The sequence below is a fragment of the Vigna umbellata genome, chromosome 1, assembly GCF_029865625.1.
Source record: "Vigna umbellata cultivar VRB3 chromosome 1, Vumbellata_1.0, whole genome shotgun sequence".
Lineage (NCBI taxonomy): Eukaryota > Viridiplantae > Streptophyta > Magnoliopsida > Fabales > Fabaceae > Vigna > Vigna umbellata.
In genome coordinates, this window is record NC_142165.1 from 74,820,086 (window position 1) to 74,834,010 (window position 13,925).

Consider the following 13,925-nt stretch of genomic DNA (forward strand, 5'->3'; position numbering starts at 1 on the left):
TCACGCTATTTACTTTCATGGACTCCAACTATTTTAACAAAAAATGTTTAAAGTCAATGAATCATACTAATTTGAAACAATTGCTATTGTTAGTATCAGTTCCAGTGGAGGTAAATCAGATGAGTAGAGGTGTCACAGTTTTGGTAAATCTATTCCATGAAATTTTAAACAACTCATATAGTTCATTAATCACACAGAATGATGTTCCTAAACCATGAATTTGAATTAGTGAGTCGTATTCAGAGAGTCATGTGGTGGCATGTGAGCTTTAGTTGAGTAAATTCCAGCTCCCCATTGGTAGGACGGGTTTTCGTTGTTCACACCAAGTTATTATCTGTTGACTATTGCTTTGTTTCACCATTTTTCAACAACCATCGTTGGAAACCCTAAATGGACTGCTAGATCATACTTATGTTGCTTAGGTGGTTGGTGGTGGATCGCTTTTATTGTCTTTCCACTTTTATTTTATTTGTAGATATATGTCACACTGAGATATATGTCATACTCTATTGCCCATTTCAAGTTTGGGGAGCACACATTTATAGGACAAGGTGTCTAATTCACACTTGTGTAAACAATTTTGACCTGACACTATAACTCATTTATGGACTTCTAAATTTAGTACCATTTGAGATTCACCATCCATGATGAAGCTTACTGATGTCCAGACACCTAATATGTTTTATTATTAATAATGAGAACCAACTCAAGGAAACTATATTACACTTAGTTCATAACTGCACACTCCTTCAAAGATATACAAGCATACCATCAATTGTGTAGAGGATAATGCCACGAAGCTCATATTCTTGTAGCAATAGAAGTATCCTTTGAGGCTAATTAGGGTGAGATGAAGCTAATATGCTTGTCTATAACTCTTCAAAACCGTCTTCGTCACCTTCATTCTCTTCCCTTTGAAATTCTCTTCTCCATGATTCCATCTGCCATAATATCAGTGCCTTGTTATGCCTTATTCACACTACTGTGCAATACCATGTAAATTTGAATACAAAGTGCCTCACCTAATCATCGGAATGTAACAACTGTTCTGCAGAAAACAATATACTGTTATAGTGCCTTGATGCAAAAACTAGCTGCATTTAAGGAAAATCCATATCAAATTATGCAATATCATCAAAATAACTACCTAAGTACTTAATGAAAAATCGTAATTTAAGAGGATATAGGATTATTCTCAGAAACATACACACACTAAGCAAGTACCTGTTTTATTCCATCATTAAGACTAACTGTATGGAGCCGTTTATCATCAATGAACTTGGCTGCAAGACGGTACGGATGACATCCTCGGGAGTATTATCAGGAACAAAACAACCACCATATGGGTCTAGAAAAAGACGCTCTGCACTTGGGAAGAAGGGATACTATGAAACATATGTCACGCGAGACGACAAAATGAAGCATCTAAATACCAAAAATGTGATATACTCAAACTCGCATATATAGACAGAGAAAAGTAATGATACGTACACACCTTCCTAAATCAAACACTCAATCAATGCCTAATATTATTGTCTCCTTTTTCTCGATAGATCATATCACCTATCATAACTATATTTCTCTTTTCCTTTTTCCTCTCTGGATGTTAAAAGGCATTTGATGTCCACCAATCTTTTCCCACCAGCCTACTATATGAATGGCGGCAATGAAATGCTAGCTTAGCACGATGAACCTACAGCTACCATTTATTGGACCATTCTATATAAAGATAAATGCTTTTGTACTTTGAAGCAAGAAGACTCAACCATACTCATGCATTATTATCATTCATTAAGACCCTTGAAATGCTCGATGAAATGTCTAAATGAGATAGAATTTCCAAGACAATGTGATGGAATGAAAGGGAGAGATGGGTTAATTTTCCTGGTCCAAGAGATTTGTGTTAACGAAGAGAAGCAGAAGAAGAAGCAGTAGTAAAAATATGTTTTATTTATATTATTGAGTTTATGCAATTAACTTACTTAGTTTCATATTGAATTTATTTTTTAAATAAAAAACAAACAAAAACATGTAAATAATTATGATTTAGATTGAATTAAGTTAATGAGTTAATGTAAAACTTTATATTAAAAATCAAATCGAGCTTCAAGCACTCGTCACATTACATAGACATAATTTGTAGTTGTGGTTTTACTCTCTTAAAAATAAGTTTGTCTCTTTGATAAAAAAATATCTACGTATATTTGAAATATCTACATGTATTAAGGTTTAGTTAGTAATTTCATTTTTATAATTAATCTATAAAAAAAAAACAAAACTGTATTACTAATTAAACCTTAACTAATATTCCAGAGTATCTTATTCTCGTCTCTCATTTCACATCAACTGTCTAATAAATGTATAAGGGACAGGAGGATAGACATTTATTTGCACTTTTTTTACCAAACAAAAAGATTTTGTAGTTTTTATTTTTACAGGATACAAATGCAATATTGAATTAATAATTGTTTTCTTAATATAAGATGATTTTACAGAGTAATATAAATACTTAATTTAATTGTTTTGAATAATCTATATTATTATTCAGTTTTAAAAAAATCTCCCTGTTTATTAATAAAAAATACATATACTTTTAATATTCAATGAGATAACAAGAAAGTCAAATATAAAATTATATGAAAATCTTTCACTCTCTATCGAACCATTATATCATCTCGCATTGTTATTATGCTAATAACTAATACCACAGAACCAAGAACATCATATATGAATAAATTTTCATAAGAGAACATGGAAAGTTATTCATTAATTAAAATTAACTTATATACAAATCAATTTATACAAGTTTATTTGTGTAACTTTTTATTTTCTTAATCTGTATATTAACTAATTTATTTTTCTTAAAACTTTTTATGATAGTGTGTATCTATATTTATATATTAAGGGAAATTTTCTTTCTTGTGTCTATATTTTTTTTCTTTTCAATTTTATGCTTTAAATAAAAGGTTTTTTTAATTAAAATAAATATTTTATTAGTTTTTTAAAATATATTTTTTAATTTAATTATATTTTCATTTGATCTTTTTTTAAATTTAACTATTCTTTTAGTTATAAAATTATATACTAAATAATAATAAAGATATACTATTCATTCACTAACGATTATGCATACAACTAATTTATTTTGTATTTCATCACAATAGCTGTGCGTTTTTTTTATTTTTTACATAAATCTGTAGTGCATATTATTTGTCAAATATTATTTTATTGAAATTATAACTTACATACATCAAATAAAAAATAGTAATACGTATATATTAGTTAAATAAATACATACAATTAAAATGAATAATGATATTAAGTTTTAATTTATTAAAAAATCATAATATAAAAATTCAAATGTACAAAGTGGACTAGGATTCTCCTAGTACTGTTAGTTTGACTTTTGTGAAAAGTATTGAATGAAATGAAAACGACAAGAGATTCCAACTAATTTTAAGAGATTTTTTTTCTTCTAGAAATTCTTTTATTGATGTTAGTAACTATCTTTATATGCCAATTAAAGGCAACCACCCTATATACGTTTTGGTTTCTTGTATGGAAAATTTCAGTGAATGTGTGCTATACATATAGGGCCTGCAATATTTAATAATCATAATTATTTTTTTAGGTATTTAACGTTTTGCAAAAAAGATGTAATCTTTGTAGTTTGCATTGTAGTTGGCTAAATATTTTAATAATTTTTTAAAAATACTTTATATTAAATATTGAAAGGTGAAAGCCTTTTTTTTTTGTTAAAAATAGTTTTAAAATGTTAAGAATATAACCAAGTACTTGTTTAATAAAAAAAATTATACTTTTAGAAACATTAAAAAAAATTGAAAAATATTTTTATAAGAAAATATAACGGTTTGCTTTGAAAAATTAAAATTAATTTATATTTAAATGATTTTGTAAAAATCATCTTATATAAATTATTGAAGTTTGCATCTTAATAAATGTCTTTTTGCTATAAAAATCTTTTATTTACCTTTTTGTTAATGTTTAAGCACAATATTGAATTGAACGTTTGATAAAAATATTTTTCTGGACTAATTTGGTTCGTGACTAAGGCTTGATTATTTTTAATTTTAAATGGGTCGTGTTCCTTCAACCATTTATAGTGATTTCTTAAAGTATACAGGTAAGAGAAATGATGTTTGGCTGAAGTGAATTGTATATGTATTAACTGTGAGATATTTGAGAAAAATTAATTACCTATATTTATATGTTGACTAAGAATTTTTGTATATTGGATTTGAAGCTCGTCTTAAATAGTTTTGAGAAACTTTGTAGATCACTGAGATTTTAGTTTATTAAATTAAATGGTGTTCAAACTTTTTTGAATAAAATTTTTAACTTTTTATTGGATTATGATGGTTTATATGAAAGTTGTGTAAGAAATAGTCACCGGAGCTTTTTTAGGTCTGAGGTGGCACTGGACCACGCAGTTTTGTTTTCACATATATAAAAACGAATATATAATTGATATATTTTATCTTTAACATTTCCCATTTGTATTCATCTATTTTTATAATATCCACCACTACTAGAAATAGATAAATTTGAATGTTTTAAACTTCATAGTAAAATAATTATAAATAGAATATCATGATTAAAATCATCTTGGTCAATATGAAATATAACATGTCACTAAAATTATTTTGATTTAAATAACTTTGTGATATAAGGCGAAGTTGTATTTGTAGGAACATCTCGACAAAAATAATAATAGCATTATAATCTAGTTAAAAACATAAATGAAAACAAATATAATTGATAGAGAGATTAAGATATAGATGGATTGGCAAAATTCTAAATCATTTTAAAAGTAATTTGTTTAGATGATCTAGGATCAACTACATAAATTTCATGAGACCATTAAAAATAATATTATTGATGAGGTATATTATCTATTTACTTTAACACTTTTTATTCACATACTTGAGTTTCATAGTGTATTTATAGGCATCACCTCTATTTAGATTTTGGAGATATTTTTACGCAATACATCTTTGATGGCTTAGGTGTGTGGAGGAAAACATATCAAATTGAAGGAAAAACATTAAAAAATGTTTATTGTGTGACCTTTCTAGAATATATCTTGGTCATTTTAGAAAAAACATGTTGATGATGAAGGTTGAAAATATTTTGGAGCTATTACATATAAATTTATTTTTTTCAAACACTATAAAAATGTAAAACTTGCATTCGCTTATATATTATCATACACCTATATATTATCATCTTATCTCTAATTGATGTAAATTCTTTTTCACGTGAAACATACACGTTTAAAATATAAAACTATATAATAATCAATTAAAAACTTAATAATAATAACATAATTGGTTTAACAAACTACAAATCTCATTAAGATAGATTTAAGATAATTTTAAAATAATATTAATAAAGATTTTAAGTCAAATTTAACTTTATAAAACTAACTAAAAGTTTCCAACAACTTATATGAATTACTTTGTAGTCAAAATGAAATTTCTAATAATACTTTTGCTTAAACAATACTCTTTATAAATAAAGTAAAAATATAAAGTAAAAATCTTGATTATATATATAAACGTTGATAACAAAAAACAAAAATTGTGTCTCTGGTTATTGATAGTCAAAGAAATCAACTAGCTAACAACTATTAAGAAAATTAGCATGTAAGGTTAGTAGGTGAGTGTTTGGTGATCTACAATTCCGGACGAGATTAATGGCACCCAGAAAGTGTGTTATTTTCCTTATTTGTTTATTTATTTATTTTACTTTGGATTTCATTTATTGTTAAAATGATACTGATAAAAAAAATCCAATTAAAAATGTAAATATAATTAGGACTTTGTTCGAAAAAATGGCTTTGATGATATAATCATATATAGAGTGTAGACTGATATAAAATGAGACTTTGATAGGAAAGAAGATGTTGAAATGTGATGTGCTACCACTTTACCATCATCACATTCATCACTACATCTTCCATTAATTAACCAATGGAACAAGATTCCGTTCTCGATTAATAAGCTTAATACCTAAACCTCAATTAACACCCACAATTGATGCTATATGTCCTAAATTACCTAATTTTAATCAAAATTATGGAATCCAATAATATTACGCAACTATCATATTTCAAATTAAACGATTTCAGAAATATCATCATTACCAATCATTACTGGGAATCCTCATTCATTTTACACAGATAACGATGAAGTTTGATACTCCCATAATATATATCATGACATAACTTTTCCAATATTACTTTTAAAATTAAAACGATTTAAACTATTTTTTTACTGAATTGATAATGCATATAATAAACATTATTCAAAATATGTGCTCAAATTTCAAGCAGTCTTTCGCAAACAATTTTGATGTTTGAAAGACTCTAGTTGTATATACAGAAGCGACAAATCTCAATAAATTTACTAAACATAAATCAATTTCAATTCTATCATTTTATCCATCTAACAAATTTTATATTTCACATTCAACCTGCTCTACTCTGATCCCAAAATGAAATGAGATAAAGAGTCTTGCAATTTCTATCAAATTTTTCAAATTTTTTATTTATAATTTTGTTTATATATATATATATATATATATATATATATATTAAAAACATATATTTAATTAAATAAACATTCTAAAATATATTATGAGTCTTCAATGGAATAAATTAATTTTTTAAATATCAAATTATTCAATTATAATTAAAAATTAATTTAATAATTTAAATTACAATATTACATATTTAATTTTTGTAAATAACTTAATAAAAAAATATTTTTTAAAATTTATAATTATTTTAATATTTAATTAAAATAAGATTCCGTACACTAGTTTATCAACTTATACTATGCTTGTTTTCATGCGCAGACTATTTAAACAGGTGTGAAGATGAATTTTTCATCCGCTCTTATTTGTTTTTATGTATGTGAGGAGATTTGACGGTGTTGATTTGGGTGAGAGACGAACTAGCGATTCACCTAACTTGGAAAGATTTGTTAACTATTTATTTATAGGAAAAGACCAAAATACCATTGTTTTATTTTGAAAAAAAAAAAAAAACTGGATTATTGTTGTTATGTTGTTTCATTAAAGAAAATTGTGAGAGTCCTGGATTCGAATTTGGACTTTGTGATGAATCAAACTGGTTATAAATAAAAAATATATTTAAATCAGTCAAACCATTTAATGATGGATCAAATTAGATTACAAAATTTTAACTTAAAAAAATGAATTAAATTAAACTAATTCTCTTTAACAAAACTTAAGCCATGTAAAACAAATTGACTCGTTTGAATATCCCAGCGTTTGATGAACTTCGAAAGTATCTGCATGTTGATAGCACGACATAGGGTGCATAACTATCCAAAATCACGTCAACTTAATTAAATTAAAAAGACATAATTACTCTGTAATAAATTTTGTTTTTTTGCGACTAATGACATATCTTTCTCATAAATTATAAAATTGATTTAATTTCTAGTACGAAAAACATAGTTGTATTGTACATTTTTTTAACTTGATAAAAATGTTGAATTTTACACTAATTAAAAAGAAATCGATATCATTTAATTTTATTAATCTCAGCTCAATAATTTTGTAACATCTATCACAGAGAAATGCTATAAAAAAAAACTTTAAAACACGATACTAATTAAAATCAAAATAATTTAAAACGATATCATCAAATATAATTAAAATAAATTAAATTTATTTATATTTGTTTTAAAAAAGAGCAGCATTTATGTATGAAGAAAGATTGATCGAGAAGCAGCCTGTACTATTAGAAGAAATTAAAATTTGAAAAGTTTATTGAGTTTATTAAGCTCAGCCTACCGCATTATTGCTTCTAGTGAAAGAAAAACAACACTATTGACTTCTCTTCAACATATAATTCTTTACCTTTTTAACTATACCATTAAATTCTTTCATAAATCCACGTCATTTAATAAAATAAATATCATAACAATAAAAATTTTGTACAGGTTAAATGTTTTACCAAATAAAGCATACTATTAATGCATGTAGACGTTAATATGTTCAGACAAGTAAGTGTTTGGTAATACTGGTATTTGTTAAGAATGTTACAAAAACATTTTCTGAACATTTTTCATTTATTAAATTTCATTAAAAATAATAAAGTATCATGAATCTTACTATGTCTTATATATGTATATATATAATTTATTTTATGTAAGTTTAATAAACGTTAACAGATAAAAAAATGTGTTAAAAACATTCTTATAGAATTTTAACATGAACTTTTTGTGGTATGTTATTTTAAGATTATTATCTCTTATTAAAACAGGTCCCTGAATTTGTTTTGGTAAACTTCTATAACTATTTTTAAAATATAAAATAAATAAATTTTAAATATAGGTTAAAATTTTAATTTTGAAGACGTTAATATGATTTTTTTTTGTACCAAATTTATGTATTGAGAGTTTTATTTTTTTTCAAATAATAAAAATATTAAAAATTTGCATGAAATTTATGAATCAGTTACTTAAATTGTTTTAATGAATGAAATTTAAAAACATTAAACATTTAGTTTTAATGTATAAGGAAGAAAACCTTTTTTTTCTTATATGTATAAACAAATTTTAACCATTTTTCCTTTTTCTTATCATACTATTCTTAAAAAAAATTAAATTATATTAATCAGTGAATGACTTTTGAGTACAAAATTATAATTTCTTTACAAAATTAATGATCAAAATATTAAAACATCAATAAAACACAATGTATATTAGGGGTATGTTTTAAACAAGCTTCAAATATCAGTATCAACAATAAAGCCAAGTTAAGAAATAATTAATTTAATTTTAAAGAGAATTAAAGATATCAAGGTTACAATTAATTAGTTGTTAAAAACTTATTTTAATATAGGATTATGTTACACATGTAAAAATTATCGATAGATTAGGTCAACAGTTCATTATTAAAAAAAACTAAAAAAAAGTACAATATTAAAAGGTACTGATCAAAGTTATATATTAATGGAAAAAAAATAATAATGAATGTTTTTATATACAAGAAACTTCGCTACAGTCTCTTTCCAAAGGGACGAGACTCTAAGCTTTATTCTTCTTCTTTCTCTCTTCTCTTCTTCTCTTTCTCTGCTATCCGACTTTTCTCTGCTATTTCTCTGCATTAATTCACGACTTTCATCACACCGAGTTACACACTGAAGCAGAAGTGCAGTTTACAGATCCATCAACACTCGGTGCAATCTCTTCCATGGATTTAGATTTTGAATATCACGAAGTAACTCTTCCCTTTCTTTCTCTTCATTATTTCTGCACACTCTTATGTTTTCTTCTTCTTCGTCTTCCTTTCTTAATTATCTAACATGGAGATTGTACAATTTGTAAGTTCAGGAATACAGAAGAAACTCAAGGGGAGTGCAACTTTTCACCTGTAAATGGTTACCTTCATCTTCTCCCATGGGTCTGGTTTTCCTTTGCCATGGTCAGTAATTCACTACTTTTTTTCTCTCTCTTTCTTCTCTCTCTCTCTCTTAGTAGTAGGTGTGGCTTAACTTAATTTACATAGGTTTCATTAATTATTTCTTGCAGGTTATGGCATGGAGTGCAGTGGCTTCATGAGAGGTAATTAATGATCTTCTTCCATCTCTTTTTCTGTTCCCTTCAGAATATTTTTCCTTTTTCTGACATTATTTTTGCTTTTATCCACTTAAAATTATAATTTAAAAACACATAAATAAGTTTTATGTTTTATTGTAAAAGATTTTATTATCATCGCCGACCTAAATCCTTATTGCGAAGCTATTTGTGGTGTTGTGGTGAGTGGTTGAAAGTGTTTCCATGAAAAAAAAGGAAAATAATATGTTAGAAAAGAAGAGGTGTGATGTTTGAGGAATTGGTAGGTGTGGGTAGCAATATTTGAATATTTGATGAAGTGTAAAATAAGAATGGGATTGCGTGTTGTTACGTAAGGGTAGCGTTGGAGTGAAAGCGATAGTTTATGGTGTAGATGCCCCTTAGATAAAGCACTACCGTGATCCAACTATAATTCACACCCTACTAAAAAAGATAAAGCTTTTCTACATTCTTTTTTTATTTTCACTCAAATTTAATTCACCAATCTCATACTCATCACAGTTGTAATATTCTTGTATTTAATAAATTTTTAATTTCTTATATGATTTCCAAATTCTATTCGATTTCATCTTTAGTCATAAATTATTAAATAAGTAACATTCTTTTAAAAATATAATTTGTTGGGTTTCTATTGCAAAACTAGTCCATAATAAAGTTGGTAAGTGATAAGCTACTTAGTTAATAAATTTCCAACATATAATTTTTCAGCTCATAAACCAGTTTATTAACTTAAAAATGTTTAGTAAACTAACTGATAATCTAGTTACTAAGTTTAAAATGACATAAAATAATTATTTTATTAATTTTATTTTTTAAGTGATGATTTCTTTAAATTTAATCATTTTTTTACTTGATTTTTTTTAAAAATTAATCATTTTGTTATTTACAATAAAGTTACAAAAATTATTTTAATTTTATGACTATAATAACAACGACAACAATAATGTTATTATTATAAAAAAATATGAACACATAGGTGTTTTATATTATTATGTAAATATAGTTTTAGCTTTTTTTTCAAATAATTACATTTCGAATGAACTTTTTAGTAGTTTTATTTATTTTAATTGTTGTATACACGTTTTTATTTCAAAAATTCATATTATTATTTAAATAAGTTGATGTTATAATATTTTACAGAATTGAAATAAATAACAATACATAAAAAAATAATGAAATGTATTAAAATGTAAATCTTAATATGTAAAAAAAAACACTATATTAAAAATATATGTAATAATGTCAATGTGCTAACAACTAATTAACTTAGTTTATAAATTAACTTAATAAACACAACGATGTTTTATAAGGCACTTAAAACTAGTTTTTCAGATTATTTAATTTTCTTTTACTAATGTCACTTATACTTTCAATACAATTCTTTACTATCTTTAATATATTTCAATAAATTATCTTAGGTGTTTCTAATATGATGTTAGAAAGCGCTTGCAATATTTAAGATTGAACATTTGTTTTAATTATTATTTTTAATGCTTTTTAAATTAATTTTTAATTTAGTCCAAATTAAAAAAATTAAATTTTATTTTTAGATCAACTGGTTTGAAACTAATTACATACTTAAAATGATTAGTGAGATTGTTCGTTATATATGTAAATTAGCCAATAAAAGAATTTAGTTAAAGATAATGTTGAAAATATTTAATAGTGGTATTTTTTTTTTCACGAGATATAAATTGTCTTGTAAGCTCTGAAAATGTGATGAAAGCATTTTCATCTTAGTCGGTATCATTTAATCTTAATGGAATCGATACTCCACAAACATAGGTATCATGCAGATGCTAGTATTCCGCAGCTTTATTCATAAGATTTTTTCTCGAACTTTTTTTTCTTCTGGTTTTTACTATTACATTATTATTATTATTATTATATTTTATTATTATTATTATTATTATTATTATTATTATTATTATTATTAATTAATTAATTAATTAATTAAAATAAAGGAGCAAAGAGTGAGAGGGTGATCAAATCCCATGGCAGGTTGGTAGTATTAATTAGACATGGTGTGGGGAGGCAGCCAGACAAAGCAGAATATGGTCACATCATTTTGTTGCTACCAATTATAGTTATCTTAATAATAGTGAACAACTATCTAAATTTATACATTTGAAAAAAATCGACATATTGAAACATATATGATATCACAATTTAAACTTAATTTGATTATTTTATCAGATCATCGAATTTATTAATATTTTTCATCACGATCTAAACAATATTCAAAAACTGATAAAAACATTTATATTTACACTGATATGTAAATAATTAACAATGTTGGACAATCAACAACAACAAAAATAAAAATGATGAGTAGAGTTACTTACATTGTTGGTTTGGTTGCATGATGGTTGTAGAATGTGGTGTAAGACTAGCGTGTGCTAAATATGCCGTGTACGGTATCGATTATGAAGGGCATGGACGTTCTGAAGGTGCTCGTTGTTATATAAAGAAGTTCGATAACATCGTTAATGATTGTTATGACTTTTTCAAGTCTGTCGGCGGTAAGCTTCCATCTCAATGAAACATGAGAGTTTTGGTTCAGCTTTATGATTTATTGTGTGTATTTCAGAGCTCCAAGAGTATAAGGGGAAGGCTAGGTTCTTGTATGGAGAGTCCATGGGAGGGGCAGTGAGCCTACTTTTGCACAGAAAGGACCCTTCATTCTGGGACGGTGCAGTTCTTGTTGCGCCCATGTGTAAGGTATGAAACTATGACACTATGAAACGAAACATTTATTGACCTAAATAGTTTCTAAAACTTCATTTTAGCATGGGAAGATAAATCTTACTAATGCTATAAAAAAGAAATTGAACAGTGTTTATCCAAATGTTGAAACTATAAACCAGATATCAGAGAAAGTGAAGCCACACCCGGTGGTGATCAACTTATTGACTAAAGTGGAAGATATAATCCCAAAGTGGAAGATAGTTCCCACTAAGGATGTCATCAATGCAGCCTTCAAAGACCCTGCTAAAAGAAAGAGGGTAGGGTTCAACCTCTTTCATCAATATTTGTGAAATTTTCAAGTTTCTATTGTTACCGAGAGGGGTTGATTAGACTCTTCTATTATTCTTTGCTGTTCGGTTTCAGGTTTCATGTTGATAACCGATTTGTTTTGGTCTTTTAATGTTTTGTGATTGTTCAGTCTTGTAGATTCGGTTTTGGTTCATACGTTCGTTTTTTCCGTTTTTGCTGTACTCGACCTTCGGTCGGTTTTTTCTTAAACGACTGTTCGGTCTTCCTGTTGTTTGTTTTCAGTCGCTTGGATTGATTATATATGGTAGCCTGTTTTTGCGTTTTAAGAATCAATTCAATCTTGAAATATTCAGATCTTTTTTTCTCTATATGTTTTCTCTTCTTTCTTCTCTGAATTTTTCTGTTTTTCTGTTTCACACTCGAACTCAACAAGAAGCTTGCTTAAGACTTAAGATCTTGCTTATTTAGTTCTGGAGTTAACTAATGTGTCTCTTCTTTTCCTCTGAGGGTCACTACAGATAAGGAAAAACAAGTTGATATACCAGGACAAGCCCAGGCTAAAAACAGCACTGGAAATGTTAAGAACCAGCATGAGCCTAGAAGACAGCTTATATAAGGTTATGTTTTAATCTCATTTGTTTTTATTGAATCTAGTTCATAATCAAATTATGACTTCTTAAATATACTTATTATACGTGATTTTGTTTGATTCATTGGCTTTGTTTTTGAGCAGGTGACCCTGCCTTTTTTTGTACTGCATGGAGAAGCAGATACAGTGACCGACCCAGAAATAAGCAGGGAATTATATGAGAGGGCAAGTAGCAAAGATAAGACCATAAAATTGTACCCAGGAATGTGGCATGGCTTAACATCAGGGGAGACGGATGAGAACATCGAAAAAGTTTTTGAAGACATTATAATGTGGCTAGATAAGCACACGGGCAATCCAACTCATGCTTCTACACAACAAATTGAGACTTATAAGTATGACATTGAGAGATTGACTACAGTTACATCGTCAGCAAAGTTTGTAAAGCAAGAAAACGGGCGAAGAAGCTATCTCTGTGGCTTGAAAGGAAACCGCTTGTTATACCACTCAGCAATTTAGATTGCAGTCCTAATATGGTAGGAGTTAGGACCTGTGACCATGTGGCATATTTTCCCCATGTTTGCCTAATTAATAGGAGTCTAACTTGTTTCCAAAAGTAAAGCGATTTGAGACTGTACACTGTTATGGCTATTTTCCCCACGGTTTGTTTTGAAAAGTAAAGCGATCTGTGCCAAAGCTCCAATTCG

At 26.9% G+C, this 13,925-nt stretch overlaps 1 protein-coding gene and 1 long non-coding RNA gene across 2 annotated transcripts; one reads left to right on the forward strand and one right to left on the reverse strand.

Moving 5' to 3' along the window:
* Nucleotides 1-238: 238 nt before the first annotated feature.
* On the reverse strand, nucleotides 239-2,122 carry LOC148206294 (uncharacterized). The gene is made up of 3 exons (XR_015785951.1): nucleotides 1,225-2,122; nucleotides 1,023-1,094; nucleotides 239-941 (listed from the first exon to the last, which is right to left on the reverse strand). It is a non-coding gene; the product is annotated as an uncharacterized LOC148206294 (long non-coding RNA).
* Nucleotides 2,123-9,051: 6,929 nt separating this feature from the next.
* Nucleotides 9,052-13,921, forward strand: LOC124840264 (caffeoylshikimate esterase-like). Its single transcript, XM_047316286.2, has 8 exons — nucleotides 9,052-9,276; nucleotides 9,390-9,480; nucleotides 9,588-9,620; nucleotides 12,008-12,154; nucleotides 12,223-12,353; nucleotides 12,500-12,637; nucleotides 13,148-13,246; nucleotides 13,363-13,921. The coding sequence occupies exons 1-8, from the start codon at nucleotides 9,250-9,252 to the stop codon at nucleotides 13,735-13,737; spliced, it is 1,041 nt and encodes a 346-aa protein (XP_047172242.1). The 5' UTR covers nucleotides 9,052-9,249; the 3' UTR covers nucleotides 13,738-13,921.
* The last annotated feature ends 4 nt before the right edge of the window (nucleotides 13,922-13,925 follow it).